Source organism: Emys orbicularis, chromosome 15 (genome assembly GCF_028017835.1).
Source record: "Emys orbicularis isolate rEmyOrb1 chromosome 15, rEmyOrb1.hap1, whole genome shotgun sequence".
NCBI classification, from domain to species: Eukaryota; Metazoa; Chordata; order Testudines; family Emydidae; genus Emys; species Emys orbicularis.
In genome coordinates this window covers 12,032,396-12,049,289 of record NC_088697.1, presented here as the reverse complement: position 1 = coordinate 12,049,289, position 16,894 = coordinate 12,032,396, and the positions used below count along the sequence as shown (strand labels likewise).

The window sequence follows — 16,894 nt, the reverse complement described above, 5'->3', positions numbered from 1 at the left end:
GCAAGGGCTAGGCTGGAAACACCAGCCAATCCTAGCAACTCCTCTCCAGGTACCACTTCCCATCCCAGAAAATTCCCCACCTACAAGGCAGGCGATGATACTGAGGCCTACTTAGAAAATTTTGAAAGGGCCTGCCTTGGATACAGCATCACTACAGACCAGTACATGGTAGAGCTGAGGCCGCAGCTCAGTGGACCCTTAGCAGAGGTGGCGGCTGAAATGCCTAAGGAACACATGAACAGTTATGAACTTTTTAAAAACAAGGCCAGACTCAGAATGGGGCTAACACCCGAGCATGCCCGTCGGCGGTTCAGAGCCCTAAGGTGGAAACCAGACGTGTCATTTACCCGGCATGCCTACCACATTGACAAAAATTGTGATGCCTGGGTATCAGGAGCAAATGTTAAATCTCTGGAAGATCTGGTTTCCCTAGTAAAAATGGAGCAGTTTTTAGAGGGTGTTCCTGAGGAAATAGAAAGGTACATCCTAGATAGGAAGTCCAAAACTGTAACCGAGGCGGGGGAGATTGGAGCCAAATGGGTGGAGGTGGCAGAAAAGAAAAAAACTAGTAGCAGTTGGAGCGAATACCAGAAGGGGCAACCCGAAACAAAACCTTACCACCGGGGACAACCCAAGGCCCCACCTACATCCCAAGGGAAACCCCAGACGTCTTCTCACCCCACCACACCAGTCTCCACCAACCAACATCGCCCCGGTGATACCTTAGCAGGGCGATGTTTTAAATGTAATGAACTGGGACATATAGAGGCTCACTGCCCCAAGAACCCCAACCGATTACAGTTCATTACACCCCAATCACACCAAAGAACCCCAGACCCAGATGCCTCTCTCATACCCTCGGAGCGAAGGGAAACCTTAAGAGTGGGCGGAAAGAAGGTTATCGCTTGGAGGGACACTGGGGCACAAGTGTCAACTATTCACCAATCCCTAGTGGACCCCAAACTCATCAACCCGGAGGCTCCAGTGACAATTCAACCCTTCGTGTCACAGTCGGTAACCTTGCCTACAGCCAAGTTGCATGTCCAGTACAAGGGCTGGTCAGGAATGTGGACTTTTGCAGTCTATGACAATTATCCCATTCCCATGCTGCTGGGGGAAGACTTGGCCAACCATGTGAAGCTAGCCAAGAGGGTGGGAATAGTCACCCGCAGCCAGGCTAAGCAAGCTTTCACCCCCATCCCTGTTCCTGAGCCGTCCACCAGGCCCTGTCTGTGTTACCAGAGACCCAAACAAAGGTGGTGGAACCGGATCCCCTGCCAACGACTGCAACAGCCGTAGTGGATCCAATCCCAGAGACCCAGCCAAAGCCAGTCCCAGAACCGGAACTGGCAACGCAGCCAGCACCAGAACCATTGCCAGCACTGAGTCCAGCGCTTGCAACCCCGTCTACAACTCCAACGCCAGAGGGCACCAGCGAGCCTGAACTGGCGGAAGCAGCAGATAACCCTACCCAAGAGGCTCAGCCAGAGCCTGAAATACCACATAGTGCACCAGCGGACAGCGGTTCACAGTCAGTGGAAACAGCCCCAGCACCTGCATCGCTTCCAGAGGGGCCAAGCCCCAGCCCACAGTCCAAGGAGGAACTGATGTCTCCAGCATCAAGGGAACAGTTCCAGGCCGAGCAGGAAGCAGATGACAGCCTTCAGAAAGCTTGGGCGGCGGCACGGAGCACCCCACCGCCTCTCAGCTCTTCTAACCGATCCCGGTTTGTTGTAGAACAAGGACGTTTATACAAGGAGACTCTTTCTGGTGGGCACCAGGAAGACTGGCATCCTCAAAGACAGTTGGTAGTTCCCACTAAGTATCGGGTAAAGCTCTTGAGCTTAGCCCATGATCATCCCAGTGGCCATTCTGGGGTGAACAGAACCAAAGACCGGTTGGGGAAGTCCTTCCACTGGGAGGGAATGGGCAAGGACATTGCTAATTATGTCCGGTCTTGTGAGGTGTGCCAACGAGTGGGAAAACCCCAAGACCAGGTTAAAGCCCCTCTCCAGCCACTACCCATAATTGAGGTCCCATTTCAGCGAGTAGCTGTGGATATTCTGGGTCCTTTCCCAAAGAAGACACCCAGAGGAAAGCAGTACGTACTGACTTTCATGGATTTTGCTACCCGATGGCCGGAAGCTGTACCCTTAAGCAACACCAGGGCTAAAAGTGTGTTCCAGGCATTAGCAGACATTTTTGCCAGGGTAGGGTGGCCCTCCGACATCCTTACAGATTCGGGAACTAATTTCCTGGCAGGGACCATGAAAAACCTGTGGGAAGCTCATGGGGTGAATCACTTGGTTGCCACCCCTCATCACCATCAAACCAATGGTCTGGTGGAGAGGTTTAATGGAACTTTGGGGGCCATGATACGTAAATTCGTAAATGAACACTCCAATGATTGGGACCTAGTGTTGCAGCAGTTGCTTTTTGCCTACAGGGCTGTACCACATCCCAGTTTAGGGTTTTCACCATTTGAACTTGTGTATGGCCGCGAGGTTAAGGGGCCATTACAGTTGGTGAAGCAGCAATGGGAGGGGTTTACGCCTTCTCCAGGAACTAACATTCTAGACTTTGTAAGCAACCTACAAAGCACCCTCCGACACTCTTTAGCCCTTGCTAAAGAAAACCTAAAGGATGCTCAGGAAGAGCAAAAGGCCTGGTATGATAAACATTCCAGAGAACGGTCCTTCAAAGTAGGAGACCAAGTCATGGTCTTAAAGGCGCTCCAGGCCCATAAAATGGAAGCGTCGTGGGAAGGACCATTCACGGTCCAGGAGCACCTAGGAGCTGTTAACTATCTCATAGCCTCCCCCACCTCCAACATAAAGCCTAAGGTATACCATGTTAATTCTCTTAAGCCCTTTTATTCCAGAGAATTAAACGTTTGCCAGTTTACAGCCCAGGAAACAGATGACGCGGAGTGGCCTGAAGGTGTCTACTACGAAGGAAAAAAGGATGGTGAACCTCTCCACGACCCTTGGATGTCTGCAGCGACAGCAGATCAAGGAGCTGTGCACAAGCTTTGCACCAATTTTCTCAGCCACTCCAGGACGGACCGAACGGGCATACCACTCCATTGACACAGGTAATGCTCACCCAATTAGAACCCCACCCTACCGGGAGTCACCTCATGCCCAAACTGCTATACAAAGGGAGATCCAGGACATGCTACAGATGGGTATAATCCGCCCCTCTAATAGTGCATGGGCATCTCCAGTGGTTCTAGTTCCCAAACCAGATGGGGAAATACGCTTTTGCGTGGACTACCGTAAGCTAAATGCTGTAACTCGTCCTGACAACTATCCAATGCCACGCACAGATGAGCTATTGGAAAAACTGGGACATGCCCAATTCATCTCTACTTTAGACTTAACCAAAGGGTACTGGCAAGTACCACTAGATGAACCCGCTAAGGAAAGGTCAGCCTTTGTCACCCAGGCAGGGGTGTATGAATTCAATGTACTCCCTTTCGGGTTGCGAAATGCACCCGCCACCTTCCAAAGACTTGTAGATGGTCTCTTGGCGGGATTGGGAGAATCTGCAGGGAAGGGTAACAGCTCTCCTGTGTACAGTACTATAAAATCCCTCCTGGCCAGAGACTCCAAAATCCTTTTACCTGTAAAGGGTTAAGAAGCTCGGGTAACCTGGCTGACACCTGACCCAAAGGACCAATAAGGGGACAAGATACTTTCAAATCTTGGGGGGGGAAAGGCTTTTGTTTGTGCTCTTTGTTTAAGGGGTTCGTTCGCTCTTGGGACTGAGAGGGACCAGACATCAATCCAGGTTCTCCCCATCTTTCTAAACAAGTCTCTCATATTTCAAACTTGTAAGTAAAAAGCCAGGCAAGGCGTCTTAGTTTTACTTTGTTTTCTCAACTTGTAGATGTACCTTTTACTACAGTGTTTATCTTTGTTTGCTGTACTTTGAACCTAAGACTAGAGGGGAGTCCTCTGAGCTCTTTAAGTTTGATTACCCTGTAAAGTTATTTTCCATACTGATTTTACAGAGATGATTTTTACCTTTTTCTTTAATTAAAAGCCTTCTTTTTAAGAACCTGATTGATTTTTCCTTGTTTTTAGATCCAAGGGAGTTGGATCTGTATTCCCCAGGAGTTGGTGAAAGGAAGGAGGGGGGAAGGGTCAATTTCTCCTTGTTTTAAGATCCAAGGGGTTTGGATCTGTATTCACCAGGGAATTGGTGAAAGGTTTCTCAAAGCTTCCCAGGGAAGGGAATTAGCTTGTGGGAATGGTGGCAGCGGACCAGATCTAAGCTGGTAGTTAAGCTTAGAAGTCCTCATGCAGGCCCCCACACTTGTACCCTAAAGTTCAAAGTGGGGATACAGCCTTGACAGGGCATTTGTCTCAAAGTCCCCAATACGTCTGAACTACATTCTGCCAAAGAAAACTAATATCCAGTTGTGTGACCAAGCAGCCTTCAGGAAAGAGAGAAAAATCTACCTCTCATAGAGGTACAGACGCTCCCCAGGTTACACAAACCCGACTTACGGAAAACTGGACTTACGGAAAAAGTTCTGTACGCTTTTTTTTTTGCGTAATTGTCAGAGATACGTTCCCGACTTACGCAAAATTCGACTTACGCAAGGCGTTCCGGCACAGAACGTTTGCGTAAGTCGGGGAGCTTCTGTATAAGCCATTTTCTGTTGCAGACAGAATGAGATTCTAGAGCAGGTTACATCTGATGACTCAGAATCAGGACCACCGATTTTCCCATTGCATTGTCCTCGGATCCACTGAAACCTGCTTCTCTCAGCGCTGTCTCGTTATTCAGTTGCCTTATTTGCAAAAGTTTTAGCTTCATGATAATGGTTTGTCTAGACTAGGAAATGTGGACTAGATTGGAACAGGTCAAGGGAAAATATATGAGCTAACCCAGACGAGTATATTCGGGCTATGTCGGTATAGAGAACACAGCTGTGATTTTATATCTGGAGAGCTCACTGGAGCTAGCGAACTACAAAAACATGCCAATGGAGACAAGGCCAAGGTAGATTTGACCACAATCTGACTAACTGACGTTGTCTGTATTTCACCAACCTGGGGATGATGCGCATTCCTAGTAAGAGGGACTCATACGCCTCTGACTCACAGAACAAAGCAGTTGATAGAAAGGGTCTTTGGAGATTTACCCCAAAGAAGGGCAAGCTGCAAAAAACAAAATTGGACCATTGTACCTGGGAACACAATGAAGTAAATGGCGCGAACAGCCTTAAAGGCCACATGTGGGAATTAGCAAAAATATTACAGAAAAAAAAACTTTTATTGTTAGCCTTGGACAAGGTATTTATGGTGTTTATATCCTTTGTGGCTTCTCTGATGAGAAATAAGGTGTGACCTCTGATAGAAACTTTTCCCACTCTCAGAGCATCTATAGGGCGTCTATCCTGCATGGACCATCTTTGATCTCTTAAGGTCTTTCTCCGGTTTGGATTTCCCGCACTCACAACATTCCTTGCCCACAGACAACCCGCCAACCTTAAGCATATTCTCACCAGCAACCACACACCACACCATAGTAACTCTAACTCTGGAACCAATCCATGCAACAAACCTTGATGCCAACTCTGCCCACATATCTACACCAGCGACACCATCACAGGACCTAACCAGATCAGCCACAACATCACCGGTTCATTCACATGCACATCCACCAATGTAATATATGCCATCATGTGCCAGCAATGCCCCTCTGATATGTACATCGGTCAAACTGGACAATCCCTACGTAAAAGGATAAATGGACACAAGTCAGATATTAGGAATGGCAATATACAAAAACCTGTAGGAGAACACATCAACCTCCCTGGCCACACAATAGCAGATTTAAAGGTAGCCATCCTGCAGCAGAAAAACTTCAGGACCAGCCTCCAAAGAGAAACTGCTGAGCTTCAGTTCATTTGCAAATTTGACACCATCAGCTCAGGATTAAACAAAGATTGTGAATGGCTAGCCAACTACAAAAGCAGTTTCTCCTCCCTTGGTGTTCACATCTCAACTGCTAGAAGAGGGCCTCATCCTCCCCGATTGAACTAACCTCGTTATCTCTAGACTGATTCTTGCCTGCATATTTATACCTGCCTCTGGAAATTTCCACTACATGCGTCTAGCGAAGTGGGTATTCACCCACGAAAGCTTATGCTCCAATACGCCTGTTAGTCTATATGGTGCCACAGGACTCTTTGTTGCTTTTTACAGATCCAGACGAACACGGCTACCCCTCTGATACTTAACATTCACAGGGTCGTCTCTCTCCTTTCTGGATTCTCTGACGATTAATAAGGGCTGATCAAACAGAAAAGTTTTTTCTATTGTCACAGCATTCCTAGGGCTCCTGGCAAGCATGGGTTCTCTGATGTCTAATAAGGTGTGAGCGTCGAGTGAAGGCTTTCCCGCACTCACAGCATCCATAGGGGCTTGAGCCTCCGTGGGTTATCTGATGTCTAATAAGGTGTGAGCGTCGAGTGAAGGTTTTCCCGCACTCACAACATTCATAGGGGCTTGAGCCTCCGTGGGTTATCTGATGTTCAATAAGGTGTGAGCGTCGAGTGAAGGTTTTCCCGCACTCGCAGCATCCATAGGGTCTCTCTCCTGTGTGGCTTCTCCGATGTCTAAGAAGATGTGAGTGTCGAATGAAGGTTTTCCCGCACTCGCAGCATGCGTAGGGTCTCTCTCCCGTGTGAATTCTCTGATGTTCAATAATGTGGGAGCGCCAAGGGAAGGTTTTCCCACAGTCGGGGCACATGTTTTCTCTCTCTCCCATGAGGATTCGCTTCTGGGCCGTGGTTTCCTGGTGATTTTCCTCACAACTGATGGACTGACCTATTTCCTCCCCTGGTTGATTTCCCTGCTGCCCGTCTTCACAACTCCTGGACACGTCCCCTTCAGTGCTTTGTGATAATCCCCCATTCATTTCCACGTGCTCAGCATCTTCCTGCTCTGCGTTCTGCTCCTTCTTCTCACTCACCGTCCCTTCATCTCCTGAGACAGAGAGAGAAACCTCAGAAGCAGGGATGGAAAATGGGGAAAGGAAACCAAAGGAAATGCTAGAGAGATGGGGGAAAAGATCGGGAAATGAATTCCCCCAAACCCTTCCCCATAGGGGAGAGAGGAGGGGATCAACTCTGTCTCCACAACCCATCCCAATGCTCAGGATGAAGGGAGATTAGGAAGTGAGCTATTGCAACATGTTGATCAGGATGGGTAGGAAGCCATGAGCGATATCTGCTCTGAGGATATGAGATCTGCTAGGGGACAATCCTGAACTCAAAGGGCTCTCAAGGTCTTGGTAGGGAATCCCAGCTGTGTCCTTCAGGCACAGACAGTATTTGAGTTGGTCTAATGATTCCTCACCTGGGCAGGTTCCTATCAGGATCTCTCTTCCCTCCGAGCCCTGGAGATCTGAGACCCACGGCTCTTCCCCTGGTTCCAGCTGGGACATCACCTCAGGTTTGGAAAGTGGAAACCCTGCTCGGATGACAGAAAACAAGTGAGATCAGGTGAATTCACGGGATATTTGTCACAAAGATCATGGCTTTTTTTAAACCTCTGCTCATTTTAAAGCCCTGGCATTCTGGAGCTAACTGTCCAGGTGTTCAAAGGTGCCAGACACTCTGCTTATAAAGGGATTAATTCTCCATCTTTCTGCTGGTGCACACGCAACCAGACACTCCTGTTCAAAGGGGCTCCTTTGAAGACCCAGAGAGAGTAACTCCATATCACAGAAAGCCCAGGGGAAATCACCTTGGGACTGATTTTTACCGACAAAGACCCCCCGAAGGGAATGAGACAGTCATAGGGGAACTGGGGCTGGGGAGCATGCGCTTGCGGGGCTCCGCATTGTAAGGAATAGGAAGAAGAGGGCAGCATGTCATGGGTGTTAGGGATCAGGAAAGCTCATTTTGAGAAGTTAGGGAATAGAGCGAGTCAGGTTTAATGGAAAGGAGTGTGAAAATCCTCCAGTGCCTGGGGAAGGTTATAGAATGAATCACAGTAATGTGGGGCTGGAAGGGACTCGGAGAGGTCATTTATTCCAGCCCATGCACTGAGGGAAGGAACAAGTAATCCAAGACCATCCCTGAGAGTTATTTGTCTAAACTGTTCTTAAAAGTTTCCAATGGTGGGGATTCCACAACCTCCCTTGGAATCCTATTCCAGAGCTTAACTACCCTTGTGGTCACAATTTTTTTCTTAATATCTAACCTAACTTGCCCTTGCTCCATATTTAAGATTGAGTACGGTCTTTCAACCACTTATATTAATTTCATCTAGACCACTGTGACTCGGGGCCAGAAAGGGTTAAGCAGCTCGCAGGCTAATTGACCCAGATTCAACCTTTACAGACACGTTAGAAAGGTATGTAACTGGTAATTGGGGCCATTCCATGCTAGATAGGCTATACTTTGAAATGCAAACCTGTATTGTCAGAGAATGAGAGATGATGCTAATTTTATGTGTTTTCTACTTAACTAAGATGTTAGCCATGTAAACAGACAGTTCCTGTCTTACTATAGCGATTGATTCAGAGATCAAAAGGGAATATTAACATTTAGATGAATCTTGGGTGAAGTAATGTCATTGTCTATATGTCTGTTTAAAGTTTGTGATAAACTGCTCAATGGATAAATTACCTTATGTAAATCCATGTAGTTAATTACCGGTGACGTGTGGGAAACAGAAGGTTACATCAAAAGCCTATTGTTCACTCAGGAGTGTGAAAGAACTCTTTGCAACTCCAAAGCTCTCCATCGCTACTATGAATCTGATCTCAGAACTGTACTCGTGTCTGTGTGTATCCTGATCTTTTAACCAATACTAGCTCTCTTTTCTTTTTTAAGAAATTTTAGTTTAGTTAATAAGAATTGGCTGTCAGCGTGTATTTGGGTAAGATCTGGAATATTCATTAACCTAGGAGGTAATGTGTCTGATCCTTTGGAATTGGTAGAACTTTCTGATATGATGAATACGATTTTCAGTGATCCTCATCATATTTGACTTGGGTGTCTAGGTGGAGGCGTACGGCTAGGTTGCTTTAAGGGAACTGTGTTGTTGGCTTCCGGGTAACCAGGAAGGTATTATAGACGCTGTTTTGTGCTAGTTTGGTATAAGTGTTGGAATATGCACCAGATTTGGGGATTGTCTGTCCCATTCTTCACAGTTCACCCTAATTGAGTGACCTCCGTGAGGCTCCCCTGGGACCCCGGTCACATAGGGAATGTGGAGTAGATTAGGACAGGTCAAGAGAAAATATATGAGCTAACCCAAAGAGGATGGAGCTCGGCTGTTCTCAGTGGTGGCAGATGACAGAACAAGGAGCAATGGTCTCAAGTTGCAGTGGGGGAGGTCTAGGTTGGATATTAGGAAACACTTTTTCACTAGGAGGATGGTGAAGCACTGGAATGGGTTCCCTAAGGAGGTGGTGGAATCTCCTTCCTTAGAGGTTTTTAAGGTCAGGCTTGACAAAGCCCTGGCTGGGATGATTTAGTTGGGGATTGGTCCTGCTTTGAGCAGGGGGTGGGACTAGATACCTCCTGAGGTCTCTTCCAACCCTCATCTTCTATGATTCTAACCCAGGGGCCATGTCAGTATAGAGAACATAGTTGTGATTTTACATCTGGAGAGCTCACTGGAGCTAGCGAACTACAAACACATGCTAATGGAGACAAAGCCCAAGTAGATTTTACCACCGTGATCCTAACTGACGTCATTTCTGTTTCCCCCACCTGGGGCTGACATGTATTCCTCGTAAGAGGGGCTCATACTCCCATGACTCATGGAACAAAGCAGTTGGTAGAAAGGATCTTTGGGGATTCACCCCAAAGAAGGGGAAGCTATAAAAAGCAAAACCAGACCACTCACCTGGGGGAGCCGAGACCACAATGAAGTAAATGGCACTAGTGTTACAACCCAATGGCCCCCTCCCTTAGGGAGTTCCTTGGGGAGGCAGATCAGCACTGTATGTTGCTAACGCTGTTGCAGGCATTGCAAGGTATTTTGGGAAGGGTTAAAGGTGTGAGTGTGGAGCGAAAGGTTTTTTTGCAGGGTGCGAGAGGCCGTAGAGGGAGGAAGGGAGAAGAGAAAGGGTTAACACCCCTGGCTTCCTGCGATTCACCATGACTCTTAGCCAGCCAGTAAAGCAGAAGGTTTATTTAGACAACAGGAACACAGTCCAAGACAGGTCTTGCAGGCACAGACAACAGGACCCCCCCACCCCAATTCGGTCCATCTTGGGGTCCCAGGGGCACCACAGCCCCATTGGGGGGTCAGAGCCCCGTCTGGGCTCCCCTCCATTATACCAGCCAGCTCCTGAAACTCTCACTCTCTCCAGCTCCTCCCCCAGCCTTTGTCCAGTTTCCCGGGCAAAGGTGTCACCTGTCCCCAGCCCCCTCCTGGGTTCTCACGTTACATGCTCAGGCATCCTCCCTCAAGGCCAGTCTCCCATCCCCCAATGCAGACCGTCCTAGCCACACTCCCCTGCCTTCCCAGGCCAACACTCCCCACTCAGCATTCAAAGACCATATTAAGAACAGTCCCAGTTCATCACAGCGTGTGTGAGTATGAAAGCGGGTTAGGGCTCGGGCACGAACGCTTCCTTCCTTCCTCTGAGTGACGTGCGGCGCACCCAGCACTTACCGCTGTTATTTTATTAATAAAGCTTTAAAACTTAAACACTTGGTGTGCTCCTTCATCCCCTCCCCTGACGATCCTGCGGCCTCAGCCTGATCACCTGACGCCTCAGGCAGATTGGTAACAGAAATCTGTCACAGTAGCAGCCTTAAAGGCCACATTACGAAAAGTATTAAAGGAAAAAAACCCCTTATTTGTTGTGAGCCCTAGAGAAGGTTTTTATGCTATCTCCCTTGTGCCTTCGCGGCTGATAAATAAGGTGTGAGCTCTGATGGAAGCTTTTCCCATACTCAGATTGTCTATAGCCTGTCTATCCTATGTGGACCATCTAATATCTCCTAAGGTCTGAGTGGTAAATGAAGGTTTTCCCACGCTCGCATTCATAGGGTCTCTACCCTTGGTGGAGTCTCCAATGATTAATAAGGGCTTCTCTGCCAGAAAAGTGTTTTCTATACTCACAGATTTCATAGGGCCTGGTGCCGGTGTGGGTTCTCTGATGTCTGATAAGGTGGGAGCCTCGCGTGAAGGTTTTCCCGCACTCACAGCATGCGTAGGGTCTCTCTCCTGTGTGGATCCTCTGATGTATAATGAGGTGTGAACGCACAGAGAAGGTTTTCCCGCACTCCCCGCATTCATATGGTCTCTCTCCGGTGTGGATTTTCTTATGTCTGATAAGATGTGAGCTTCGAATGAAGGTTTTCCCGCACTCACAGCATGCATAGGGTCTTTCTCCTGTGTGAATTTTCTGATGCATAATAAGGTGAGAGCGCCCAGGAAAGGTTTTCCCACACTCAGTGCATAGGTTTTTTCTCTTTCCCGTGAGGATTTTCTGCTGAGCTGTGGTTTCCTTGAGGTCCTCGTGATTTTCCTCACAACTGATGGATTTACCCACGTTTTCCCCTGCCTGGTTTCCCTGCTGCCTTTCCTCACGACTCCTGGGCACGTTCCCTTGAGTTCTTTCTGATAATCCCCCATTCATTTCCACGTGCTCAGCATCCTCCTGCTTTAGATTCTGCTCCTTGTTCTCACTCACTGTCCCACCACCTGCTGGAACAGAGAAACCTCAGAAGCAGGGACGGAAAAGGGGAGAGGAAACCAAAGGAAATGCTAGAGAGATGGGGGGGAAAATATCAGGAAATGAATCCCCCAAACTCTTCCCCAGAGGGTAGAATGGAGGGGATCAACTCTGTCTCCACATCCCATCCCACCGGTCAGGATAAAGGGAGGTTAGGAAGGGAGCTATTGCAACATGTTGATCAGGATGGGTAGGAAGCCACAAGCGACATCAGCCCTGAGGCTACAACACCTGCTGAGGGACAATCCTGAACTCGAAGAGCTCTCAAGGTCTTGGTAGGGAATCCCAGCTGTGTCCTTCAGGCACAGACAGTATTTGAGTTGGTCCAATGATTCCTCACCTGGGCAGGTTCCTGTCAGGATCTCTCTTCCCTCTGAGCCCTGGAGATCTGAGACCCACGGCTCTTCCCCTGGTTCCAGCTGGGACATCACCTCAGGTTTGGAAAGTGGAAACCCTGCTCGGATGACAGAAAACAAGTGAGATCAGGTGAATTCACGGGACATTTCTCCCAAAGAACACGGCCTTTTTTAAAACCTCTGCTCATTTTAAAGCCCTGACATTCTGGAGCAAGCTCTCCAGGTGCTCAAAGGTGCCAGACACTGGTTATAATGGGATTAATTCCTCACTGCTCTGCTTCCCTCCTGTTCAAAGGGGCTCCTTTGAAGACCCAGAGAGAGTAACTCCAAATCACAGAAAGCCCAGGGGAAGTCACCTTGGAACTGCTTTTTACCGACAAAGACCCCCCAAGGGAACGAGACAGTCATAGGGGAACTGGGGCTGGGGAGCATGCACTTGTGGGGCTCAGCATTGTAAGGAATGGGAAGGAGTGGGCAGATCACTGAGGACAGTATGTCGGTGTGTTAGGCATCAGGAAAGCCCATTTTGATAAGTTAGGGAATAGAGCGAGTCAGGAGTAATGGAAAGGAGCGTGAAAATCCCCCAGTGCCTGGGGAAGGTTTTAGAATGAGAGAATCACAGAAATGTGGGGCTGGAAGGGACTTGGAGAGGTCATTTAATCCAGCCCATGGACTGAGGCAGGAACAAGTGAACCTAGACCATCCCTGAGAGGTATTTGTCTTTCTTAAAAACTTCCAGAGATGGGGATTCCATAGCTTCCCTTGTAATCCTATTCCAGAGCTTAACTACCCCTGTGGTTACACTTTTCCTCCTAATATCTAAACCTAAATCGCCCTTGCTGCAGATTAAAATTGAGTCCGGTCTTTCAAACAGATTTGTACCCACTTTATAATAATTTTATCTAGACCCCATTTCCCTAGTTTCCTTATGAGAATGGCACGTGGGACTGTGTCAAAGGACGTACCTAAATTAAGATAAGGCAAATCTGCTGCTTCCCTGTAATGCCCTAGGCCAGTAACCCTGTCAAAGAAGGAAATTAGCTTGGTGTGGTATGATTTGTTCTTGACAAATACATGCCGATTATTCCTCATAATGCTATTATCCTCCAGGTGCTGACAAACTGATCGTTTCATAATATGTTCCAGTGTCTTTCCAGTTAGGCGGACTGATCTATAATTCCTCAGGTCCTCTTTGTTCTCCTTTTTAAAGGTAGGTTCTGTGTTTGTACTTCATCTGCCCTCCATGAGTTTTCAGAGATAATTGCTAATGTTTCTGAGATTGCCTCATCTAGTCCCTGAAGTACCTAGGATGAGTTTAGGGGATTAGATATTATAACTCAGTAGCAACCGACTAATTCCTCTGGAAAAGGAGACTATGAAAAGTAAGAATAAGACCGTGTGATCTCAGGAGGGGGCTACCTCAAAGATCCAAGGAGCCTGCAGAGAAGAGAGAATGTGGTTGCTGCATGTAGGGAAGGGGGGAGCGAGACCCTCCAAGTCCCCAGAAGTTTCATTACCAACTTAGGACGTCACCAAGAGCGAAGAGGTCAGCTTGTGCCTGGGAGGAGTGCAAGGAATCAGGATCGGTGGCTGGGGTCCCAGTGGTTAGGGAATGGGGGTGTGCGTGTGGCGGGGGTAGGTAGTGCACGGTGCAGAGAGAAGAACGAGAATCATAATAGTTGTGATTGTGTAAAACCAAGTGAAAGTGGAGTCTGGTTAGGATGCAATGCAGGTCACCAGCAACGGGGACTGGGCAGAGATTCTTTCATAACAGGCTGGCATCCCCTGCAGCTCTAGCTCCCCAAACCACCCCTCTTCCCCCCACTAACCCCACCCTCCCCACTTACCAGGTGTCTCTTAGGACTCTCAAATCTTAAATTGACCCATCACTCTGGGGGTGAAAAATCCACACCTCTGAATGACCTAATTAAATTGACTTAAACTCAGTGCAGTCATAAGAACATGACATAAGAACAGCCGTATTGGGTCAGCCCAAAGGTCCATCCAGCCCAGTATCCTGTCTGCCGACAGTGGCCAATGCCAGGTGCCCCAGAGGCAGTGAACCTAACAGGTAATGATCAAGTGATCTCTCTTCTGCCATCCATCTCCATCCTCTGACAAACAGAGGCTAGGGACACCATTCCTTACCCATCCTGGCTAATAGCCATTAATGGACTTAACCTCCATGAATTTCTCTAGTTCTCTTTTAAACCCTGTTATAGTCCTAGCCTTCACAACCTCCTCCGGCAAGAAGTTCCACAAGTTGACTGTGCGCTGCGTGAAGAAGAACTTCCTTTTATTTGTTTTAAACCTGCTGCCCATTAATTTCATTTGGTGGCCCCTAGTTCTTATATTATGGGAACAAGTAAATAACTTTTCCTTATTCACTTTCTCCACACCACCCATGATTTTATATACCTCTATCATATCCCCCCTTGGTCTCCTCTTTTCCAAGCTGAAAAGTCCTAGCCTCTTTAATCTCTCCTCATATGGGCCCTGTTCCAAACCCCTAATCATTTTAGTTGCCCTTCGCTGAACCTTTTCTAGTGCCAGTATATCTTTTTTGAAATGAGGAGACCACATCTGTACGCAGTATTCAAGATGTGGGCATCCCATGGATTTATATAAGGGCAATACGATATTCTCCGTCTTAGTCTCTATCCCTTTTTTAATGATTCCTAACATCCTGTTTGCTTTTCTGACCGCCGCTGCACACTGTGTGGACGTCTTCAGAGAACTATCCACGATGGCTACCCAGCGCTAGGTCAAGGGAAGAATTCTTCCATCAACGTCGCTAGCGCCTCTTGGGGAGGTGGATTAACTACGGTGATGGGAGAACCCCTCCCATGACGCTAGTTAATGTCTACGCCGAAGTGTTACTGCAGCATCTGAAGCGCAGACAAGCCCGTAGTTCCGTTTCTCCAAGCCCCCTGCGGTGGAGTCGAGCTGCTCTAGAATAATGATGCGTGGCGATTCTAGCAGACCTTCTGAAAACGTTAACGTGCATGACTGGCACGCGAAACCTTAAATTCGAGTGAATAAATGAAGACTCGGCCCAGCGCTTCCGAAAGGCTGCCGACCCCTGATTTAGTCAAATACAAGGTATTCAGCTCAGTACCACAGTAACTGGATGAAATTCCATGGCCTGTTGTACAGGAGGGTCTGATTAGATGACCTAACACCCCATCCTGGCCTTAAAATCTGTGAATCTATCATAGATACGAGGAAGGACTAAGAACGTGCCGTTGTTTGTGTGGTGTTCCACAGATCGGAACACCGGCATTTATCTGCCTGCCCACAGCTGTGTGCACTGGGTCAGCTGTAACTGGATGGTGGAGGGAGCAGTTGGAGCAGCCTGGCAGAGCTGTGACCGTGGTATGCAGAGAGGTGCATGTGACCCCTGAGGGGCCGAGTCTGCCTCGTTTCCGTGCTGAGCGTTGCAGGCGGTGTCAGTGACCGTGCACAAGGACGTGTTTTTGCCACGGGGAGCGTCAGCCGTCTGCTGGCGTAAAATGCTACTGGTCTCCAGGGCTCAATGAGGGGCAAGTGAAGGCGACGACTCAGAAGGAATCTCAGGGGGAGGGTAAAGGGCTGGTAACAGTTTGTAAATCTGAGCTGGGTTGTGTGCAGCAGGCTCAGCGTTTGAGTGTTGGCCGGGGCAGGCAGCTTCTGTTCTTTATGCCAGACCTGAACCCATGTTTTGCCTTAGCCAAGAGATGACGTTAGACTCTGCGCTGTTCTGCTCCTGGGCTCTGTTCCTGCAGTGTTGTGTAGCAGGGCAGGGCACAGCGCTGGTGTGTGTGGCACTGGCATGTCGGGGTGTTGCTGAAACAGGGCAGAGTTGAGTTTGCATTGTGGGGTGACGTGAACCTCAACTCTGCATTTCCCCTTCTAAGAACCAAGGGGACGGGAATCCTTACCCAGCAATGTCACATTCTCATAGTTCTCCTGCATGATGTCCCAGTAGAGGGCTCGCTGAGCGGGGTCCAGCAGAGCCCACTCTTCCTTGTTGAAATACACTGCCACCTCCTCGAAGGTCACCGGCCCCTGAAAGAGCAAGAGCCCAACGCTCAGTACCTGCTGCCCCACTCACAGCCCCACAATTCACAGGGCCAATCACATGGGAGCTCTGGGAGGCTCACAGTCAGCAGAGTCCCATCCGCACCCCGCTCAGAGCAGCCAGGAGGCATCGGGGTGAGGGGAGTGGGACACTCTATACCTCCGGGGACAGCCCGGTAACCCCCATATTCCTCATTTGTATAGAACTGTGATATTGCATATAGAGCAGGCCGTGTGAGGTATCGTCGGAAAGTTTATGATCTGCTGAAACTCACTGTTCCATAAGAACACAAGAATGGCCGTACTGGGTCAGACCAAAGGTGCATCTAGCCCAGTATCCTGTCTACCAACAGTGGCCAATGCCAGGTGCCCCAGAGGGAATGAACAGAACAGGTAATCAAGTGATCTCTCTCCTGCCGTCTATCTCCATCCTCTGACAAACAGATGCTAGGGACACCATTCTTTACCCATCCTGGCTAATAGCCATTAATGGACTTAACCTCCATGAATTTATCCAGTTCTCTTTTAAACCCTGTTATAGTCCTAGCCTTCACAACCTCCTCCGGCAAGGAGTTCCACAGGTTGACTGTGCGCTGTGTGAAGAACTTCCATCTAAATATGTGTATCATTCATGCATATGTAGTTATGAGGATTGCGTTGTAGGGCTGTCACTAAATATGCTGTGGGTTTGGGAAGTCCCCGGATACTAGCTCTCCAGAGACAACGACAAGGGAGGGTAACCAGTGGCTGGGTGG

The 16,894-nt window shown here is 48.4% G+C and overlaps 1 protein-coding gene across 1 annotated transcript; it reads right to left on the bottom strand.

The window, feature by feature from the left end:
- Positions 1–6,348: 6,348 nt before the first annotated feature.
- Positions 6,349–12,152, bottom strand: LOC135889375 (zinc finger protein 436-like). The gene is made up of 4 exons (XM_065417243.1): positions 12,065–12,152; positions 11,109–11,693; positions 7,377–7,490; positions 6,349–7,004 (listed from the first exon to the last, which is right to left on the bottom strand). The coding sequence occupies exons 1-4, from the start codon at positions 12,150–12,152 to the stop codon at positions 6,349–6,351; spliced, it is 1,443 nt and encodes a 480-aa protein (XP_065273315.1).
- Between the last annotated feature and the right edge of the window lie 4,742 nt (positions 12,153–16,894).

Coding starts and splice junctions, on each gene's coding strand:
- LOC135889375 (XM_065417243.1), bottom strand. CDS start 12,152: ATGTCCCAGCTGGAACCAGGGGAAGAGCCGTGGGTCTCAGATCTCCAG. Junction 7,491..11,108: donor CACCAGGCCCTATGAAATCT/GTGAGTATAGAA, acceptor TCATCCGAGCAG/GGTTTCCACTTTCCAAACCT. Junction 7,005..7,376: donor CCTGATAGGAACCTGCCCAG/GTGAGGAATCAT, acceptor TCTCTGTCTCAG/GAGATGAAGGGACGGTGAGT.